The sequence below is a fragment of the Schistocerca nitens genome, chromosome 5 (genome assembly GCF_023898315.1).
Source record: "Schistocerca nitens isolate TAMUIC-IGC-003100 chromosome 5, iqSchNite1.1, whole genome shotgun sequence".
NCBI lineage: Eukaryota > Metazoa > Arthropoda > Insecta > Orthoptera > Acrididae > Schistocerca > Schistocerca nitens.
The window spans coordinates 372492088-372515311 of record NC_064618.1 but is presented as its reverse complement, the minus strand read 5'-3'; the positions used below and the strand labels follow the sequence as shown (position 1 = coordinate 372515311).

The window sequence follows — 23224 nt, the reverse complement described above, 5'->3', positions numbered from 1 at the left end:
ACCATAACAAGGTGCTGACAGTTAGTAAAAGCCAGTCGGATTGCAGTTTCTAATCTCAGTAAATGGTCAGTTGGAGATCATCCTTCCCAGAAGTCCCACTGATACGGGGACAAAAGTCCCCGAGATTCAAGTACCCAACAAAATCTGAAGTAACCATTCTCTCAAGCAGTTTACAAAGTACATTCATCAGGCTAACTGGGCAGTAGCTGTCAAGAGACATTGGGTTCTTCCCGGGCTTAAGGATGGGGATAACTATACTGTCTCACCACTGTGAGGGGAAGACACCCGTGAGCAAAATGTGCTGGAAGACCCTGAGTAGATATTGCCTCTGTGTAATGTCCAACTGTTAGATCATCTGGTTGTGGATGGTATCTGGGCCTGGGGCCATGTCATGTGAAGAGGTAAGAGCCTGCAAGAATTCCCATTCAGTGAAGGGTTCATTACAGGTTTCAGCTTGCAGGGTGTTGAAACACAAGGGGGGTCTGTTCAACTCTGTTTTTCTGCTGGAGATAGGTGGCAGGATAGAAGAGGACGCTGATGATGTCGCAATGTGTGTCATGAGGTGTTCTGCATGGACCAATGGATCAGAAGACACAGCACCTTGGAGGATAAGCCCCTGGACAGTTAACTGTCACATGTGGCCTAGAAGGCTACAGAGCTTGGAGCAAAGCTGCGATGAAAGCCATATGTCCCCAGGGAGGAAACATAGTGCTCGCAGCAGTCCTTTTCACTCTGCTTAATAAGGTAATGAGCCTTAGCATGGAGACGCTTCAAAGCAAGGAGGTTGGTCTGTGAAGGGTGTCATTTAAATTGTTGCACCACCTGTCGGCAGTCCTGGACAGCGACTGCCATGTCCTTGGTCCCCCATGGTACTGGCCAATGATGAGGGGGACAGCAGTGACAACAGCATGAAGAATAGTGGCAGAAATACCCTGCACGATCGCATCAATGTAGTTTGAGAGAGATGCCACAGTGCACAGCAAACATATATAAAGGCCAATTGGCTCTGCGGAACGCCAAACGTGGGGACCCGTCTGCCTGGCGGCAGCAGGGGAATCACTGGAAAGTGGTACCTGTCACAAAGATCATCAAAGGGTGACCAATGTAGGCAACCCATGAGAGCAGGGTAGGAGATTGTGAGATCAGGAGCAGTAAAAGTTCCATGAGCGGCACTGCAGTGGGTAGGGGAACCGTCATTGAGGAGACACAAAACAGAGTCTGTAGTAAGTTGGTCAAGTAGAAGACCCCTACCCAACAAAGTGGCACTCCCCCCACAGAGGGTGGTGTGCAAGGAGGAGATATGGGGGCAGGAGTTGCTGTATTAAGGTAGACAGTTAAGCATAAGGAAGTGGCCTTCCCAGAGGGAGGTAGACATAGCAAATGGTGATTGCTGCAGCCTTCTGCACTCTAACTGCTTTCCTTCCAGGTTGATATGAAGGGGGATCCAGTCACTAATGGTGTTGATGAGAACCAAAGTGCAGACCCCTCCACATGCTCTCCCGGGGCCGGCATGGTTCCGATAGAACGCTCAACAACATGAAACTTTAGAGAGCAGACATTATGAAGTGAGTTTCTTTAAGAGCATGACAGAATGAAGAGTAGGAGAAAACAAGGCAATGTATTTCCAGGAGTTGGCAATAATATCCGTTGCAATTATACTGGATTATCATGTGTTTAGAGTCCAGATGAAGCATAAAGGGACTGAGGGGAGGTCAATTGGTCGGTGGTCTTCATCAATGAGGATGGGGTGACATCCATAAAACTGGGTCCGATTCAGGATGAAGTGAAAAGATGAAGCCCTGTGGGAAGCCTCTTTCTTTGACTTGCGCTGCTTCTTCTTGAACAGGTGACAGTGATGACAGGATTGAACAGAGTGTGAGTGGCTTTGGGGACCTTGGAGTGCAGGTCTCTCCTCTGGCCCAAGGATGCAAGCTCCCTGTCCTGAGAATGCCAGGTAGTGGTGTTCCGAGATGGAGCACCATCCCTTGCACAAGCCAGAGAAGAGGAAGTTTTCCTTGGCCGAGGAGGAGGAGGAGGAGGAGGAGGAGGAAGGGATAGGAGCCGCCGAGGGTGAGGAAACAAAAGGGGGTGGGATGGGGTTAGGGATGAGGAAGTGATGGCGTAACTGAGGCATAGGTAGAGGAGAGATTTACAGGGTGAAGTCTATTAAATTTCTTCTGGCTTCAAAGTAGCTGCGAAGGTCAACGGTCTTTATTTCCTGAATTCTTTTTTTCCTTCATGTACACTGGACACTCCGTTGAGTGGGGAGAATGAGACCTGAGCAGTCTACACAGTTAGGCGGAGAGTTGCAAGTACTCCCCACATGAAAAGAGCAGCCACAGTCAACACAGATGGGAATGGCGTCACATCGTGAGGACATGCGACAGAACTTGGGGCAGTGGAAACTACACTTATACACCATTACCTTGACCTTTTCTGGCAGGGTATCCCAATCAAATGCCATGATGGAAGTGCCAGTGTCTATACGATGGTCCTTAGGGCCTTTCTGTACACGCCAGACAAAGATAATGCCATGTCAATCCAAATTAGCCGTAAGTTGATCATCAAATTCGAGGAGAAGGTTCCTACGGAAAATTACATCATGTGTCATACTTAGTGACTTGTAATAGCTATGGGGTTGTCTCCTAAACAATCACAGGCACAGGCACAGGCACAGGCACAGAGGGAGGCTGGCTGGCTGGCAGAAGTTGTCTTTATAACGAGAAAGCCAGAGCTTATCTTGCATAATGACTCAACTGAACTGAACTTGTCCTGAGTATGTTCCACAAAGAAAAGGGGTTTGGTGGTGGAAAAAGTCTCCTTGTCAGTGCTGGTAGAAACCAGGAACTGTGAAAAGGGTCTCGCCCCCAAGCCGGAAAGTGTGGCTCTCCTCCCACGGTGTACCCTAGGAGGGTAAGGCTGGAAAGGCAGAAACAGGAACCGAGACAGAACTACATTAAGGAAGAAACAAGGCCGCAGTAGAAAGGCCAGAGAGTGCCAAATGTCCACCCTGGTACCACCCACTCCGAACAGGGGCTCGCCTTATGGGCACCATCCAGCCACAGCAATGGCCGCCTGGCAGGACGATCATTGCCGGGAGTTCTGATGCCCCAAAAAGATGGGCAACCACTCATAGGCTTGCACGAGGCATTCACAACACAGGTACCAGCAGAGTGATCACTGTGTTATCGGGGAGGGGGGGGGGGGGGGCTCAGCCAGATGGGTACACGACAGCTCCACCACATGGACTGGCTACTGACCTGGTGACCTAGCAAGGAGGCGAAAGGACTTTGGCAGGGAGGGAGGGGAAGGGGAAAAGGGAGAGGGAGAGAAGGAGGGAGAGGGGGGGAAGGGGAAAAGGGAGAGGGAGAGGAGGAGGGCGAGGGGGAGAAGGAGAGGGAGAGGAATCCATGCCAAAGAGTCTAGGGAGGGAGTTCTTCCCCATCTGGCTCGCACCACAGATTTCAAATTTAGAGATGGACGTCTAACACCTGAGGGGGATCAAAAAAGAAAAGTGAAAATGGAGGAGCAAAAGCAACCAACTAAAGCCACAAGATGAAGCAATGTCATGAGGATAGCCAGGCTGACATAAAGAAGAACCCCAAGAGAAGGAATGGAAGGGGGCAAAGGGAAAGGAAGGAGGTCAGGGAAAGAGAAGGACAGGGAAGGGAAAGCAGCCCAGAAAAGAATAAAGATTGCAGTAGCTCAGGGACCCATATGCGCCACACGCATACCCACCAAAGAGCTGTTGGCCTCCTGGGGGGACAAATTTTGAGATCTCAAGGGTAAGTAAAGACATAAGTCAACAAAAAATGTAGGTGCTCCTGTACTTCTAAACATGTGAGCAAAAATTTTAAGTACGAGTACTAACATCAACAGCTTCTGCAGTGAACTGCTTTTAGATGGAAAAGGAAGTCAAATGTTATATACGTTTCATTAAGACCACAGATGTTATTTTATTTCAATAAAACGAAACACATTTGGTGACAAAAATACATTTCATTGGGATCACAAGACAGATTGAAAATATCTTCACTGATTTCAGAAATAACAGCAGAAAAAAGTAGGCCTCTTGAAAGAAGTGTATAACGCAGGGAAGAGTTGTGTAAACCAACACTCCAGATGACTGCCAATAAAATGTTGGTTCTACTATGTTTGTTATTGTCGGTTATTGCCCACTGTGTTATGTCTATTATTTTACAGGTATTGTGTGGTTTTTCTTTCACGAGATGTGTGAGTATTTTTTGTACAAACTGCCAGTGACTGCCACTATTTTCTTCCTCTTATCAATAATACATTCTACTATATAAATTACTTTCAAAGTGCCAAAATGTACTAGAATAAGTAAAATGTCTATAAAATGCCTCACTGTACAATGTTCTTGCAGTGAGACAGTCGTAATTTCTTAAATCCATTACCCGTGGCCTCTGGCCTGAGGAGGAGGCAAAAATTAGATTTTTCCAGTGTTTTTGAAATTTTCCTGATTTCCTTGACACATTTTAAATTCCCTGATATTCCCAGATTCCCAGAACTTGGGGCAACCCTGACTGATATTGTCATGCACTGACTTGGAAGGAGATTAAACTAAAATGTGGACTGGTTTCATTCCAGTAACTGATTTTCTTGTTTGACAAAGAAATTTGTCATAAATGTAATATAATACTTATAACATCATCTTTATACTTGCAACATATCACATTTTATTTATTAATTATTGAGTTACAATCTTGATGAATGATTTATCCGTTTGTGATTATGATTTTAAAACAAAAAACCATAACAGAAAATAAACTGACAACTTACATTTAAAATAACCCCTTTATCTATCAAGCTTTGTTTCTTTGCTGTCATAACAAAATAATGTGTTTCATCTTTATAATAAACAATATTTTCTAAATCTATCCCAGTTTCAGCATATAGGTCTTTGAAGAATTTTTGATTAAAAATGAAAGCAACACCACTGATTTCTTCCACTTGTGCTTCAGCTTCCGAATGCCGATTGATGAAATTTGCAGTAATAGCAATTGCAAGCTTTCCTCTAAACTCTTTTCTCTTGAACCCTGCAAGAAAAAAAAGATGAGTTATTGTAAAGGAATAAGATGAACATGGCAAATTGTTTTATTCTTTCCAGCTGCACAGAATGTATACATCTAATGTTGAATGTAAATCACATAGTATATTTTCTGTAGAAATCTTATATTTATTTCAACATAGGAGACTTGGGAGGGCCCCTCTCATCCTGGGGTTTGAATGATCTGCCATTTCTTCTTCCTCAAATTGTCTCTCTTTCTACCATGAGGGAGGAACTAATTGTTGTGAAAGTTAGGATTTGGGTTTTCAATTGTGAATGTGCCTATCAACAGTAGCAGAATTTTGTCTTCTGAAAGTAAGTACTGGCAACCTATTCTGCCTCTTGTAATTTCATAAATCTGAAAATTAGTCATATAAAGTCAGCAAACTATGAGTACTATTTCAGTCAACAATTTGAAATGGGTGTTTCTATTTTACAAAAATGGGATATCAATTTTTAACCAAAGAATATTTTCGACAGCTTATGGATTCATTTGATACATTTTATGAACAAGAGGATGCTCTGGATTCAAAGCACCAACAATCGGAGTCCCAACCGGAAATCCATGCTTGGAACAACTGTAATATTGTAGTCAATGAATCAAGAAATTTACCATCCAGAGTGTTCCTTTTGCCATCAGCTCCAATTAAGACATCAAATTCATACTGAGAAACTGGGTGGTCAGGAGGGGTCACATTTGCTCGCCAGCCTGTCCCTGTGAATATCATAGACAATTTAGCTACCTTAAAACAGGTAAATTTTAATTTCTTAAATAATTTCAGTATCCATTCATCATTCAATAAATAATAGAAACACAAAAACAGCAAGATTTCAACAGATGTATTAGTTTCTTGTATTAGTGTTACAGTAAAGGCCTCTGCAAATATTGGCCCAAATTGCAAACACACCCTAAATTAAGCTGTACTTTTTACAGCACAATTATTTTCATGATTTTGCAATTAAATAATGATACAAAACAGTCGACTTGTCATAGACAGCAGACAGAGTTCTACTTAAACGTTCCTTCTCTCCTTTACCTGGGTGGTGAACTTAGTTTCCACAGATAATGAATTTGTTAGCTTTTGTATGTACGTTTACGGTATGCCTCAATCTGCAACCTGAGATATGTAGGCACCATTATGTCTTCACTTGGTTACAGTTCATAATAGAACATTTCTAATTTTATTATTTAGAATTTCTTACAGCCTGTGATCTTATTTGTCATTTCCCTACAAATAAACTTTCAACCAAGAAAACTACTTATGTAATAAATTTAAAGTATAAAAGAAGCAGCTGCTTCATCAGAGAGAGCTAACATTTCCACAAAGTGAACATTTTTAGCAATGTAACTATGACAAGAAAAGCAAAATATTAGAACAAATATAAGAGATGGAGAGCAATTCAACATAAAATTATCAAAAATCAGTAGTTGTTACAAAATACTTCTGTACACTTTGTTAAGAATTGATTATAATTCACTTTCTGGGTTCTATATGAAAACCTGGTGCAATAACTAATACAAAAAACCTTAAGATAAACAACTGATTAGTAATGCACTCACTTACTTCAGTGTATAATTGATTATGACCGTATGTTTTATCCCCTGTAAACCAAACACAACAATAATTATTTCAATGTTGCTACATGGAACAGAGACCTTCAGTGCCACAAGAGCAGACAATTAGAAGTTATAAAATTTTGAGTGAAAACTCTTGGGGAAAACATTTGAACCCATGCAAAATGTGACTGGCTGTATCAGGGAGCTCCAAGAACTGTATGAAATGGTGTAACAACCTATGATGGTGCACAAAATGAAGGTGGGAAGATATGTGACTCCCTTGATGGAAAACATGCAAAACAAAGCTTTGGTGGTGGGAAGGTCCACAGCAATACACTCATTCGGTAACTCTTCAAATCACTGGATAAAATAATGAAAGCCCGAAGACATCAAGATACTGAAGACGTTTGTGATAATCATTACTAAAAGCAGGTTGTGAGGCCTGCATTGAATCTTCCAAGATCGATACCCCATTTGGATATAGTAATGTGTTCTTAAACACAATTAAATTAACTTAAAAGTCACTACTTCCACAAAGACTGCTTTATTTTTCATTTCAACAGCTTAATAGTTGTGTACACTTTTCTCTCGTCATTCCTCTACCATCGCCACTTTCAGAAATGCAGTTAAGGTAAAATATTTCTGTTTATCAATAAAGTGTGCTATTCCCACTTTTCTTACAGGGACATATGAAAAAAAAAATGTATATAAATGATCAGCAAACACACCATTAATGAAGTATTACCGTCGATGGACTATTACCGTCGATGCACTATTACCGTCGATGGACTATTACCGTCGATGGACTATTACCGTCGATGGACTATTACCGTCGATGGACTATTACCGTCGATGGACTATTACCGTCGATGGACTATTACCGTCGATGGACTATTACCGTCGATGGACTATTACCGTCGATGGACTATTACCGTCGATGGACTATTACCGTCGATGGACTATTACCGTCGATGGACTATTACCGTCGATGGACTATTACCGTCGATGAACTATTACCGTCGATGAACTATTACCGTCGATGAACTAGTACCATGTATGAACTATTATCACAATTAACTACTGATAAATTAATTATGTGTAACATGACATAGCAATCTGCTCCACGTATGATTTACACCAGTATCTAGCAAATAAATGAAAACAATTAAGAATGAACAAAAAATATATGTAATAGTTATATATTACGTTCAATGGATTGATCTTCAGGTGGCTCCACAAGGCCTTCAAATCCAACACCTTCATGAACTTCAACACCAAGTATCAGAGCTACTTTCAGCAAAATAAACTGTAGCTGCCGTATACCTGCACAAAGTAACACAGTGTCTCAGCAGACTATAAAACTTTCTTATCCCAAAAACAAAAGAGAAACTTTCTGAATCCAGTATATTCAATTACTTAATATTTATTTCTGAAAAATTCTTACAGTTATACATGAAATGAATCCTAACTGGAGCCTCTCTGCTTCTAAGAAACAATACACAGATTAATTCGAGGTTGTAGTATTTAAAACAATAGTTATCATAAAGCCACACAATTAGATGCAAACACTTATTAACATGTCTGTTAAAACGAATATGTCTGATAATGTGTGTGACCAATTCAACAATGGAAAACATGAATGGAATACAAACAATGGAGTGAATAAATATAACCCAATTCATAAATGAGGCATTGATTGGCTATAAGATGCATAAGCATTACATGCTGCATCTACACCTACACTCTGCAAACCACCATGAGGTGCATGGCAGAGGATATGTCCCACTGTACAAATTATTAGTATTTCTTCCTGATCTATTCACATATGGAGGATGTGAAGAATGATTCTTCGAATCCCTCTGTGCGCGCAGTAATTATTTTAATTTTATCCTCATGAGCCCTATGCGAGTTATACATATGGGGGTTGCAGTATATTCCTAGGGTACCCATTTAATGTCGATTCTTGAAACTTCATTAACAGACTTTCCTGGGATAGTTTCCATCTACCTTCAGGAGTCTTCCAGTTCAGTTCCTTCAGTACCTCTGTGACACTCTCCCATGGATTAAACAAACCTGTGACCATTTGTGCTGCTCTTCTCTGTATACATTCAATATCCCCTGTTAATCCTATCTGGTATGGGTCCTGCCCACTTTAAAAATATTCTCGAACCAGTCACATGAGTGATTTGTCAGCAATCTCCTTTGTCGATTGATTGCACTTCCCCAGTATTCTACCAATAAACTGAAGTCTACCACCTTCAGAGAGAGAGAGAGAGAGAGAGAGAGAGAGAGAGAGAGAGAGAGAGAGAGAGAACATGAAAGAGTTACAAGCTTGCGTAGTACTGAAAACTGAAGCAAACCCACAATAATGCTGTTACATATTATTCAAAAATGCAAATCCTTCAGATTTCTCAGAACTATTGAAAGACATCCCTCTCCCAAATACGACCAACTGGATAACTGATGTAAGAGCAATAATCTCATCATCCTCTCTGTAGCTGGATGCTTTATGTCTGTTGTGATGACACTAAGTGGTTATTTATTTATTCATCCATAGAGCATTTACTACAATAGTACTGGACATGTCAGACACATTACAGGAATAGTATATACATATATAAAACATTAACAAAGTAGGATAGGAGTAAGTGAAGATATGGTAGTAAATCAGCCATGGCCTAATCAATGGAACCACTCCAGCATTCAACTTAGCAAGTTTGGACCATGGAAAACCCAGATCAGGATTAAGATAATGAATGACTTAAGTGACTGCCTGATACCTTAATCTACAATTCCTGCAATAGGTATACAATTCTGTAAGTCCAGCACGTCCTCCTCTTTCTGCTCAAACATCCAGAACATTCAAGTTGAATTCTTCTGCCTTTTAACATCCATACCATACATGCTTCCTAAAATTAACAAAATTTAACCCACACAAATCACACACTGTAGCTGATCACAGACACCCACAGCCTACTGTCTGCAGTCTATCTTTTTATAATAAACACAAAGCACCTACAATAATCATATCCTTGGATTCTCATTATTTATGCCTCATTCCTAAATACTAACATTCCCTATGTCCAATCAACTTCAGACCTACTACCCCATTCCTTACACATACAGCTGACTGAACTCTCGCCAACCACATCTACTTTTCCATTGAGAGAATGATACACAAATAAAACTGGGGCAAAACCAAGGGCAGTTAGATGAGTCACTAAAATGAATTCTTTCTCGTCAACTAATATCTTAATAACTCTCATCTGCTTCAGATCCTCAAATTATGTCTTTGTTATGCAAGTGCAGGACACGTATCAGCCCCACTGCAAGTACTTCATGACTATCACCCAACTGTCAGCTGGTCACTCTCGTCATCAGCCAATGATAAACTGTGACCAAGAGCATCTTTCATCACCAAATACAACATATCTGACATCAACAGATATTCTGATAACTCCCCCCCCCCCCCCCCCACACACACACACACACACAGCCATAAAACATCCTTTGGGTCCTACCACTGCCTACTCTCAATGTCCACCTGTCACTACACTACAACTACCTCTATCTTTGTTTCATTTCTGTTCTTACATGTTTTCAGTCGTCACACTTAATTGAATTGTTATTTTCATTAGTGTTTATGAAAAAATGTTACACTGATTAGTTCAAATGATGTACAAACAAACAAACAAATAATATCTTATACACAATAGAAATCACAAATAATACTGAGCAGGCAAATATGTGAAAGTAATTACACACAAAGATCTGTTTTCAGGAAGTATCATTATTCTCATTTGTATGAGAACAGTGTATCAGAAAATGAAAGTAGAAATGAAAATAACAAAGGCCTTGCACTCTATGTCAGAATGTATCATCAAAAATAGTTATGAGAGGAAATATCAAAAATAGTTATGAGAGGAAAATAAAATATGAGCTTTCTGTCAAATAATAACATGGTACATCGATGAAAAGAATAATTTTAGAAAATATAATGTAATTGTATAGATAAAAAACCCACTCACTAAGTGGCTGCAGGAGAACACACATATTAAGGAATTTACATTTGCAAGCTTTTGGAGCCAGTGGCTCCTTTTGGCTGAAGAGTTTTCCTTTTCCTTTTCCTTCACCCCTTTCCCTTCCCCTTCAACCCTTTTGCCAGAGGAAGGAGCCTCTGGTTCCGAAAGCTTGCAGATTTTAATACCTCTATACATGCATGCTCCTGCCACCGCTTGGTGATTGGATTTTTTTTTGTTTCCATTATCGTGGTATCTATATATTATATCATCACACTTTTTTGTGCATACATCACTCGTATCATTTATTTTATGATCTAAACACTAGTTAAACATCAAAACTGTATACTTACTTATGTGATCAATAGATCCAGCACAAAACTTCCCAAAAAATTTCTTAGCCCCTAGAGCTCTGAGATCATGGATGACAAAAGGCCACAGGTGAAGAACGTTGTGCCGTGTTATTCGATCTCTTTTTTCAACAACTACAACTTTTGCACCTATTAACTGTGCTTCAATTGCTGTCCTAAGACCACAGGGACCTGCCCCAATGATCAGTACCTGTAATACAAAGTTAAGTTCATCAAACATAAAAGAAAATATGTGAAGATTTAAGTTAGTCACATTTTTTATTGTAATGCATTTCTTTCTATTCAAAAACTGAAGAGGCAATTACAATGTCAGTGAAATTAAATAATTTTATTTATTCTTTATAAGAAAAAATACGGTCATTTTTCCCCAATTCTTTGCTTCCACTACCACAAAAATAAATACTGATTTTTAAGGAAGTTATTTGGCCTTACAATTGTGGATGTACTAAATTTAATTTCTACAACACAGGCAGTGATGGAGGTAGGGAGGGAGATTCAAAGGGAGGAGAAAGGGATATTCTACTTTCATATTATTAACTCACGTTACATATTAGGTGAGAAAATTATATAATTTCAGAATGAGCAAATTTTTAGAATGTAGACAGTTATTAGTACATAAACCATTATAAAAAATAGTAACAAAACTAGTGTCATATCATACTAATATACTAAATAAAGCACCACAGAATTTATGAAGCACCATAACTGGTACTAACCCTTGAGTTTGGACTAGCTTTCCCTCGATTGTAGCATTTATGACTCGCTCGTTTGTCGAATTTTGCCCATAGTGCCTGAGCCTTCCAGGAACGTAGCTTGGACTGAAATGCATTAACAACACTTGTAACATATCAGAAATATTGTCATCTGCAATTATATATAAAAACAGCACCACTGACAATGGTGACATTAAGAACAACAAAGGCATCAGACTTACCCAAAGCATAAATTTTAGCAACCACTGCCATTCTGCCAAACAGTTATTTTTATTTACTGCAGGACAGTGCTCTTCTACTACATGTCACAAATATTAGCAAACTCCACTGACAGAATCTTTTCTCTTTATGCAATCCTACCTTCAATCAACTACATAATTTGATACAGACTCTTTTAAATCTGTACCTCTCTGTAGACCCCCTCTCTCAATCACCTCCCTTCATAAAACTGCTCCAGCTTTATTTCTCTTTTGCTTCATCCCCCTCACTCCTCCTTTATACAAAACTTGTTTAGTCTCTGACTTGCAGTTTATTTTTCTTGAAATTCCCTTTTGCAGCTATCAAGAGTATTTCTTAGTGTTTAGTTTCAAATTTACATACTTTTAAATACTTTTTTGATCTCTCCATCTCTTCTGTCCCATTTTTCTATTATTCAGCCTAGCTTCATTTGCACAGTTTCTTATCTTATTAATCAATTCCTCTGCCAATATTTAATTACATTTTTCATAAACTCATGATACATATTCCTTCATCACATTATACTCTGATGTATTTCAACAATTCTCCCTTTTTTTATATCCGTAATAATTGTACACAATGGTTCTGTCTCAACAAACGACTGAGTTTAGAACCCTCCTTTGTCCACTTCTACATTCTCTTGCATCTATTTTCACATTTTAATGTCTATACAAATTTATTTTTACGACTGCAGCCAGAGAAATTACAAACATAATGTATACAATGTTACATCAAGCCTCAAAACAAATGGATAATTAACACCTGGTAACTACAATGTGTGATTGATAAAAGTACCCAGACACAATGTAAGAATTATCCTGGAGAAAGACATCCATTTTATGGCAGCTTATCACTAATGTCCCCCCCCCCCCCCCCCCCATGAACCATGGACCTTGCCGTTGGTGGGGAGGCTTGCGTGCCTCAACGATACAGATAGCCGTACCGAAGGTGCAACCACAACGGAGGGATATCTGTTGAGAGGCCAGACAAACGTGTGGTTCCTGAAGAGGGGCAGCAGCCTTTTCAGTAGTTGCAGGGGCAACAGTCTGGATGATTGACTGATCTGGCATTGTAACACTAACCAAAATGGCCTTGCTGTTCTGGTACTGCGAATGGCTGAAAGCAAGGGGAAACTACAGCCGTAATTTTTCCAGAGGGCATGCAGCTTTACTGTATGATGCAATGATGATGGCGTCCTCTTGGGTAAAATATTCTGGAGGTAAAATAGTCCCACATTCGGATCTCCAGGCAGGGACTACTCAAGAGCACGTCGTTATCAGAAGAAAGAAAACTGGCGTTCTACGGATCGGAGCGTGGAATGTCAGATACCTTAATTGGGCAGGTAGGTTAGAAAATTTAAAAAGGGAAATGGATAGGTTAAAGTTAGATATAGTGGGAATTCGTGAAGTTCGGTGGCAGGAGGAACAAGACTTTTGGTCAGGTGAATACAGCGTTATAAATACAAAATCAAATAGGGGTAATGTAGGAGTAGGTTTAATAATGAATAAAACAATAGGAGTAGGGGTAAGCTACTACAAACAGCATAGCGAACGCATTATTGTGGCCAAGATAGACACGAAGCCCACGCCTACTACAGTAGTGCAAGTTTATATGCCAACTAGCTCTGCAGATGACGAAGAACTTGAAGAAATGTATGACGAGATAAAAGAAATAATATAGGTAGTGAAGGGAGATGAAAATTTAATAGTCATGGGTGACTGGAATTTGAGAGTAGGAAAAGGGAGAGAAGGAAACGTAGTAGTTGAATATGGATTGGGGTTAAGAAATGAAAGAGGAAGCCGCCTGGTAGAATTTTGCACAGAGCATAACTTAATCATAGCTAACACTTGGTTCGAGAATCATGAAAGAAGGTTGTATACATGGAAGAACCCTGGAGATACTAAAAGGTATCAGATAGATTATATAATGGTAAGACAGAGATTTAGGAACCAGGTTTTAGATTGTAAGACATTTCCAGGGGCGGATGTGGACTCTGACCACAATCTATTGGTTATGAACTGTAGATTAAAACTGAAGAAACTGCAAAAAGGTGGGAATTTAAGGACATGGGACCTGAATAAGCTGACTAAACCAGAGGTTTTACAGAGTTTCACTGAGAGCATAAGGGAACAGTTGACAGGAATGGGGGAAGGAAATACAGTAGAAGAAGAATGGGTAGCTTTAAGGGATGAAGTAGCGAAGGCAGCAGAGGATCAAATAGGTAAAAAGATGAGGGCTAGTAGAAACCCTTGGTAAACAGAAGAAATATTGAATTTAATCGATGAAAGGAGAAAATATAAAAATGCAGTAAATGAAGAAGGCAAAAAGGAATGCAAACGTCTCAAAAATGAGATTGACAGGAAGTGCAAAATGGCTAAGCAGGGATGGCTAGAGGACGAATGTAAGGATGTCGAGGTTTATCTCACTAGGGGTAAGATAGATACTGCCTACAGGAAAATTAAAGAGACCTTTGGAGAAAGGAGAACCACTTGCATGAATATCAAGAGCTTTGATGGAAAACCAGTTCTAAGCAAAGAAGGGAAAGCAGAAAGGTGGAAGGAGTATGTAGAGGGTCTATACAAGGGCGATGTACTTGACGACAATATTATGGAAATGGAAGAGGATGTAGATGAAGATGAAATGGGAGATACGATACTGTGTGAAGAGTTTGACAGAGCACTGAAAGACCTGAGTCGAAACAAGGCCCCCGGAGTAGACAACATTCCATTAGAACTACTGACAGCCTTGGGAGAGCCAGTCCTGACAAAACTCTACCATCTGATGAGCGAGACAGGAGAAATACCCCCAGACTTCAAGAAGAATATAATAATTCCAATCCCAAAGAAAGCAGGTGTTGACATATGCGAAAATTACCGAACTATCAGTTTAATAAGTCACAGCTGCAAAGAACTAACGCGCATTCTTTACAGATGAATGGAAAAACTGATAGAAGCTGACCTCAGGGAAGATCAGTTTGGATTCCGTAGAAATTTTGGAACACGTGAGGCAATACTGACCCTACGACTTATCTTAGAAGAGAGATTAAGGAAAGGCAAACCTACGTTTCTAGCATTTGTAGACTTAGAGAAAGCTTTTTACAATGTTGACTGGAATACTCTCTTTCAAATTCTGAAGGTGGCAGGGGTAAAATACAAGGAGCGAAAGGCTATTTACAATTTGTATAGAAACCAGATGGCAGTTATATGAGTCGAGGGACATGAAAGGGAAGCAGTGGTTGGGAAGAGAGTGATACAGGGTTGTACCCTATCCCCGATGTTATTCAATCTGTATATTGAGCAAGCAGTAAAGGAAACAAAAGAAAAATTTGGAGTAGGAATTAAAATCCATGGAGAAGAAATAAAAACTTTGAGGTTCACCGATGACATTGTAATTCTGTTAGAGACAGCAAAGGACCTGGTAGAGCAGTTGAACGGAATGGACAATGCCTTGAAAAGAGGTTATAAGGTGAACATCAACAAAAGCAAAATGAGGATAATGGAATGTAGTTGAATTAAGTCAGGTGATGTTGAGGGTATTAGATTAGGAAATGAGACACTTGAAGTAGTAAAGGAGTTTTGCTATTTGGGGAGCAAAATAACTGATGATGGTCGAAGTAGAGAGGATATAAAATGTAGAATGGCAATGGCAAGGAAAGCGTTTCTGAAAAAGAAAAATTTGTTAACATCAAGGATAGATTTAAATGTTAGGAAGTCGTTTCTGAAAGTATTTGTATGGAGTGTAGCCATGTATGGAAGTGAAACGTGGACGATAAGTAGTTTAGACAAGAAGAGAATAGAAGCTTTCGAAACGTGGTGCTACAGAAGAATGCTGAAGATTAGATGGGTAGATCACATAACTAACGATGAGGTATTGAATAGGATTTGGGAGAAGAGGAGCTTGTGGCACAACTTGACAAGAAGAAGGGATCGGTTGGGAAGACGTTCTGAGACATTGAGGGATCACCAATTTAGTATTGGAGGGCAGCGTGGAGGGTAAAAATCGTAGAGGGAGACCAAGAGATGAATACACTAAGCAGATTCAGAAGGATGTAGGCTGCAGTAGGTACTGGTAGATGAAGAAGCTTGCACAGGATAGAGTAACATGGAGAGCTGCATCAAACCAGTCTCAGGACTGAAGACCACAACAACAATAATCACTAATGTACCAAGTTGGCAACAAAAGATTTGGTTCCTAAACATATCTATTTCAACTGTTTTTGCCATCACAGTATAGCAAGATTAAAACAAAGTGCAACCCCAAAAGTAGTAAAGCCAACCTCATATTTTGACCATCACAAACCACCATCTAGCATCACACAATATATGAAGATCTATTCCTAACACTATGATTATAGATGTAAGATGGAGGAAACTAATTACATGGATACACAGCTAGACAGCTTACATTACGTACTATAGAGTATAGTTTATTGAGTAAACCCCTGTAAGGTTAATAGAGGGAATATGTCTTTTGGAATGGCAAACTACAACAGCATTAGCAAACACAAGGAAGAGTGAAGTGCACACTAACTACTTTAGCTACTATCATATTGGAATTTTGAGCTCAGGTCCCGAGCTTGCAGGAAAATAATAATGAATTAAGGATGGGTCCTTCCGCGTTTTTTTTTTAATTCTCCTGAAATACACACATACAGGTTATTTTTAGGTTGCGGAATATGATACATCAAATTTTGTTGAGGTTAAGGAATATGATAAGTCATATCCTGTTGTCATCTAAATTGTATGTGCACTTTACCTTTTACATTACATTGTGAGTGTCCTCTGACTGCCAACCAAAATCAGCCGCAAGTCTAAATTAGTACACCATGCATCTGCAAACATGAGGGCTGCTAGAAAATCATCGGCACTGAATTTTTTATTTATTATCTTTAAAGATCAGGTAATAAACAAAAAATTAACTTTTCTAACATCCCTCATGTTTGCAGATGACATGGTGCATTAGTTTAGACCTGTGGCTTGTTTTGGTTGAGTGCCACAGAACATACATAATATAAAATAAAAGGTAAAGTGCACATGCATTTTAAATGACAACAAAATTTGATGTAGAATATTTCTTAACCTAAAAATAACCTATATGTATGTATCTCAGGAAAATAACAAAAAAACATACTGAGGATGACAACTGTGGTGAAACATGCTTGGATGATTACAAAAGCAATAATTTGTGTAACTGCAAAAAGTCTGACCCATCCTTAATTTATTATTACTTTAGTTACCACATCAAGCTTTTAACTGACCATCAGACACACAGAGCCATTTGCAAGCGTGCAGGAAAGTTTCACTAAATTAAGCATCACAAACTGCGTAATAAATATCATGATCAGTGTACAGCTGCCAATACAGTAAACAGGATGATAAAACATTTTTTGAGTGAAAGTACTGACACTGGATATCGGCCTCACTGGATATCGGCCTCGCAATAATGTGGAGTGGTTGTGTATCTGTCGGGCACTGTGCATTCAAAACTAAAAATTGTTCACACACACACACACACACACACACACACACACACACACACTCTCTCTCTCTCTCTCTCTCTCTCTCTCTCTCTCTCTCTGATGAGAGAGTGAGTAAGTGAGAACATTCTTACCACTGCTCACAACAAGACTGTATGCCACTTGGTGGTATTGCAAACACATGGTGTGGTAAGGGTTTCTTATAAGCAGTCCAGAGATGAATGGGGAATCACTCTAGTGATGATACATGTTGAAAGTAAAAAAATCTACTAAAATAAGCAACTTTTACAAAGAGCAGATTGGGAATGAGCACCTGAGAAATGGCATCTCACATACAGCAAAGCTGGTAAGCTCTTCACATGCTAATGTTACAAAAATCTGTGGAGATTGGTTGAAAGATGGTTATATCACAAGTAGATGACAAGGTGAGGGACATTCATGCCTTATCATAGGCAGCAGAGGTTGGAGGCTTAACCCCTCTTTAAAACAAGAAAGTCGGTGATCTGTGGTTGATCAAATGTCACAATAAAACTCTAGTGCTGGCACAAGTATTTTGGAGCATGCTGATCTGCTCACATTGTTGAGCATGTGGCAGACTGTACAAGTGTGTTCCCATGTCGACCCAAAAACATCATCAATTACGATTAGAGTGGGCACAGGATCATTGATATTTGACTGTGGATTGATGGAAACATCTCACATAGACAGATGAATCACATTTCTTGTTATATCTGGTCAATGGTAGTGTCCAGATATGCCATTATACAGGTGAATAGCCATTTGAAACATGCATCATGCCACTAATGCACTATTATGTTACCGGGATACACTCACATGAGCTTCCATGGGACCTGTGGTTGTAATCAAAGGCATCATAACAAATAAGGATTATGAAAACAAAATTGCATCCCTTTGTGCTTTATGTATTCCTCAACAGTGATGAAATCTTTCAGGAGGGTAACTGTCCATGTCCAAGATCAGAAGTGTATTACAGTGGTTCAATGAGCACATTAGTAAACTGATGTTCATGTGTTGGGCACTAAATTCACCTGATCTGAACATGATAGAACATATCTGGGACACTATCGAACACCACCTCCCCACACCCAAAAACCACTGGCACTTAGTTTATGAGAACTGCATAACCTATGCATAGACATCTGGTGCCACATACCTCCTGAAACCCAATAAGGTGTTGTTGAAACCATTACATGATAAGCCACTGCTGCATCACTTTCCAAAGCTTAAACAGCTACCCTCTGATCAGCAATTTATTTGGCATGGTTAAAGAGCAGACCTGTGTGTAACAGATTGTGGCACTCAAAGTGAAGCATGACATCTGAGAGATTTTTTGTGGGGCTACAATTAAACTGCTCAAAATTTTAGTTTTTGAATTCCTGTAAATGTGGACCATGATCATCAAATGGAATTAAAATTATGTTCTCTAAGTTTCCTTGCCTCATGAGAAGTGTACACAGAGTGACAATTATTCAACTATATGAAAAAAATGTAAATTAGTTATGAACTACGGTATGCACACACTTTATTCAACATGTAAAAAGTCACTAAAGATATTCATATTTAGATTATGACATGTTCGATACGCCAGCCATCATTGGCAATGATGTGGCACAGACAAATAGCAAAATTCTGCATGACCCGCAGAAGTGTCAAGAACCGATGCTGTCAATGACCTCCTGAATGAATGTTTCCAGCTCGGCAACGGTTTTGGGATTATTGCTGTACACCTTGTCTTTAATATAGCCCCATAAAAAGGAGTCACATGTGTTTGGATCCGGATAATATGGTGGCAAATTGAGACTCATGCCAGTGGCCTCTGGGTACCCTATAGCCAGAATGCGGTCCCCATAGTGCTCCTCTAGGACATCAAACACTCTCCTGCTTCAATGGGGTTGAAATTATCTTCCAAAACCTTCACATACCATTTGGTAGTCACCATGCTATCAAGGAATAGGGAAACGATTTTTCCGTGACTGGACATCTCCTGTTGATGGTGAAGAGTCTTCTCGATCCCAAAATGCAGATCCTCAGTCCCCCAAACGTGCCAATTTTGCTTATTGGTGAACCCATCCAAATAAAAGTGGGCTTCATCGCTAAACCAAACCATATTCACATCAAAGTCCTGTTCATCAATTCTGTGGACAATAGTGTAGGCAAAACACAACCACTGTTCCACGGCTCTGGGGCTTAATAGCTGATGGGTTTGAATTTTGTATGGGAAGAGATGCAGGTCTTCAATAACAATTTGTTGCAGTGTCTCATGATTGATTCCTACCTATTGTGTTGCTTGTCTGATCGATTTCCTGGCACTGGTTTGAAACACAGCACGTGTCTTCTCAATGTTTTCTGGCATTTTCATCTTTTTGGATGACCGACATTGCCAACACCATCATCATGAACACTACCCGTTCTCTCAAACTTGAAAATCAAATTCTTGATTGTTAGAACACTTTGACTGGTTGTCTTTGACTTGAACTTGGTTACAAACTTCCTTTGAGCTGCAGCTGGACTGTTATTGCTTACATAGTAGGCCTTCACAAGTGCTATACACTCAAGACATTTTCACATGCAAATGACCACAAACAACAAGGCGCGTGTGCATGGGCAAACTAATTCCCATCATGCCCCACAGCCAACCATGCAGTTTGAACATCTTTACACAAACTGTTCAGAAGTTACGATGATTTTATTTCATATAGTCCAATAATTGTCACCCACAATGTCTATGTTTGTTACTGACACAATAACAATATATTTCACTTTTACAGTGAAAAGCATAAAATAAGCCATCAGTGTTCCACAACAGATTCAGAATAATCTGAATAAGCAAATTTATCTCATCCACCAATATTAGTAACTGAAACTCATGAAAGTGCAGATGTTACAGTAAAAATGGAAATGCCATGTGGCTAGGGCCTCCCAGCAGGTAGACCGGTCGCCTGGTGCAAGTCTTTCGAGTTGATGCCACTTCGGCAACTTGCATGTCGATGGGGACGAAATGATAAGGACCAACACAACATCCAGTCCCTGAGCGGAAAAAATCTCCGACCCAGCCGGGAATCGAACCCAGGCCGTTAGGTATGACATTCCGTCGCGCTGACCACTCAGCTACCAGGGGAGGACAGTTGTTACGGAAACAGGGTACGACATTTTCAGGGAGTAGTAGCTCTATAATGTTGTTGTACAGAATGTTCAGAACATCTTAGACAGTCGTTTTAGAAGCTAAAAAATGCTGAAAATATATATTCGGGACATACTATACTGTAAGTTATATTTTTCAATAAGATGGCAATTCATTACCATTACATTTGCGACAGCTTGCACTTCTGTGTTGTGAAAGTAAATTTAGATATGGGGTTAAGCTGCTATTCCTCAAACCACTGCCTTCCAGCTTCCAACATGCCCCAAATGAAGTGCACTGGTCTCGTGATTCACAAAATTACATAAATTCAGCTGTAGCCATGCTTTGTCTGTTGCTACTATTTTGGCTATAAACCATTTAGCCATCTTTGCAACGAGTTGGACAGACTGACAGTAAGGTGCTCCAATCAACATTGTTTACTGGTAGGGTAAGCCAATGACATGTGAGTACATGGAAAATGGCAGAGGTATATCTTACCATGACTCCACTATGAAAGATGCTGTTTTACAAATTCTGGTCAAGAGGGGGAGAGGACCAATGTCTATGGGAATTAACTTTTTCCAGGGCTGGAAGCCATGTTTTGAGGGTGATTAAAGCTGTAATTAAACCATTGACCACACTTAACTTCAATAGCTTCCCCAAAAACTGAATCCCAGAGAGATGAAACAAATGCAAAATGTGGACTTTGTCGTAGTCCATAACATGAATTGCCTGTATACAGAGCTTAGTTATGGCAGATTTGTCAGACCATAGCAGGAGAGTAAAGCACTGGCGTTACATGCAGAATTCTTGCAACTGTATGTGAAGTAAGTCTGATACACAACAGACCACACTGACAGGGAATCATGTAATTGCCTGCTTTCTACCAAATGAGGTCATTAATCACGGAGCCAATGAGAGTGGCTGTCTTTTGCAGTGGTCAAAAAATAACATTAACATTATTTTTAGAGAGGATACAAACTATTTCAGAAGAAAGACTCACTAGAATGATAGGAAGGCAGTTCACTTCCACCTTTTCTCTTGTTTCTTGACAAGGGATACTCATCTATGGTCTGAATTGTAAAGTTCTGCTTATCTTGAATGGCAGGTAGACATTATCTTCAAAACTTTTTGAGATGATCAAAGTTATTCCCGTGGATAGTCTTTATCAGCAACCATATTTACCTCATGTACAAGTGTATTCAGGGCACCAATGGTTGGGGCAGAATGATGACCTTTGTCTGCTCACAGGTATAGATCTGTATCTGTTGGCTTGTGAAAGACACATGTCCCACTGTGCTGCCAGTTTAACAATGAGCCATGACCTTCATGAAAAGAGGATATCAACCCTTTTCCAGTTCCATGGTAAATTGGATCTTTCCATGAAGGGTATTCAAATGGGACATGAATTGATGAAGTTTCTCCTCACTGTAGGGCCACATTATAAAAGCGTCATCCACATACCTCCAAAAGATGAAAGGCTTAAAACTTGTGAAATTCTCCTCAGAATCTTCCACAAAAAAGTTGGTCACCAAGGGAGAAAAGGAACTTTCCATGGCAATCCCATCAATCTGTTCACATACTTATAACCTGTTAAAACATTCTGCAGTCAAGTATAAAGATTCTGCGAGTGGAATCTTGGTAAATTATGATTCAAGATAAAACTAACCCGCAAATCTGAGCTGCAGAGCCTAATCGACTACAGTCTCTTGGTAAAATATGCCAAGTTGATGATATGTTGAGGACAATTACCACAACAGGTCTCAAAAGTAAGGTAAATGCTTAGCCATTTAATATTTAGCAGACGCTATATTACTATGGGCTGAAGGGGTACATCTTTCTTGTGGAACTAAGGAAGCCCAAATAACCTCAACGAAACCATACCCTGGGTTTTTACCTGCTCACAACCATTTTGGGTAAGGAGAATGCTGTCTTGTAAATTACTGGATCCTTAGTGATCTTGCGGTACATGGAAATGTCAGATATAAACTTAACCGTCAGTGTATCAGACTTTCTCTGAATGTGGCTGACCAGTTAGCAACAAACAAAGTATGGTTATGGATGAATTCTCATAATTTTATGCATCAATTAATACAGTGTACGAACATAGAGATTCACAATGGATCTCTTCTCTTGTGGTGTAGCAGAGAGAAAATTGTATAGATGCCTTCCAGGGGCTGTAGTGTGCTGTACATGGCAGGGATATCACTACACAAAAGTGTTAACTTATATCTGAGGTTCCTGAACAGCCAAATTAATAACTACCAATACAACATGGACAAAGGCTTTCAAAAGATTGTAGTATTGTTAGGTAGTAGTAGTGGAATTATTTCTTGGTTTTCCCTGCATTACTGATGGACACTATGTTGCTGCTGTTTAGCTGAATTTAATATCCCTTTTTACTTATGAACAAATTGTAAACTTTGTCACAGTAAGGATCACTGCTGCCATCAATGTCAGCGTCATTACTCCAATTGTCAATTTTCTGCGACAGCAATTGCTAAGAAAGTAAAACGAAAATAAATTCAGTACTATGAGAACTACACCTATATTCACATCTACATACATATTCTGCAAGCCACTGTGTGGTGTATGGCAGAGGGTACCATGCACCACTAACAGTCATTTCCTTTCCTG

The 23224-nt window shown here is 39.7% G+C and overlaps 1 protein-coding gene across 1 annotated transcript in view; it reads right to left on the bottom strand.

The window, feature by feature from the left end:
* The window catches only part of LOC126260833 (F-actin-monooxygenase Mical), a 556018-nt gene that overhangs the window by 214161 nt on the left and 318633 nt on the right, over nt 1-23224 (bottom strand). The window contains exons 6-10 of the mRNA XM_049958228.1: nt 11736-11837; nt 11002-11209; nt 7836-7952; nt 5685-5786; nt 4804-5060 (exon numbers count right to left, since the gene is read on the bottom strand). Of these exons, the coding sequence (XP_049814185.1) occupies nt 4804-5060; nt 5685-5786; nt 7836-7952; nt 11002-11209; nt 11736-11837 (786 nt within the window). The remainder of the gene's footprint in view (nt 1-4803; nt 5061-5684; nt 5787-7835; nt 7953-11001; nt 11210-11735; nt 11838-23224) is intronic.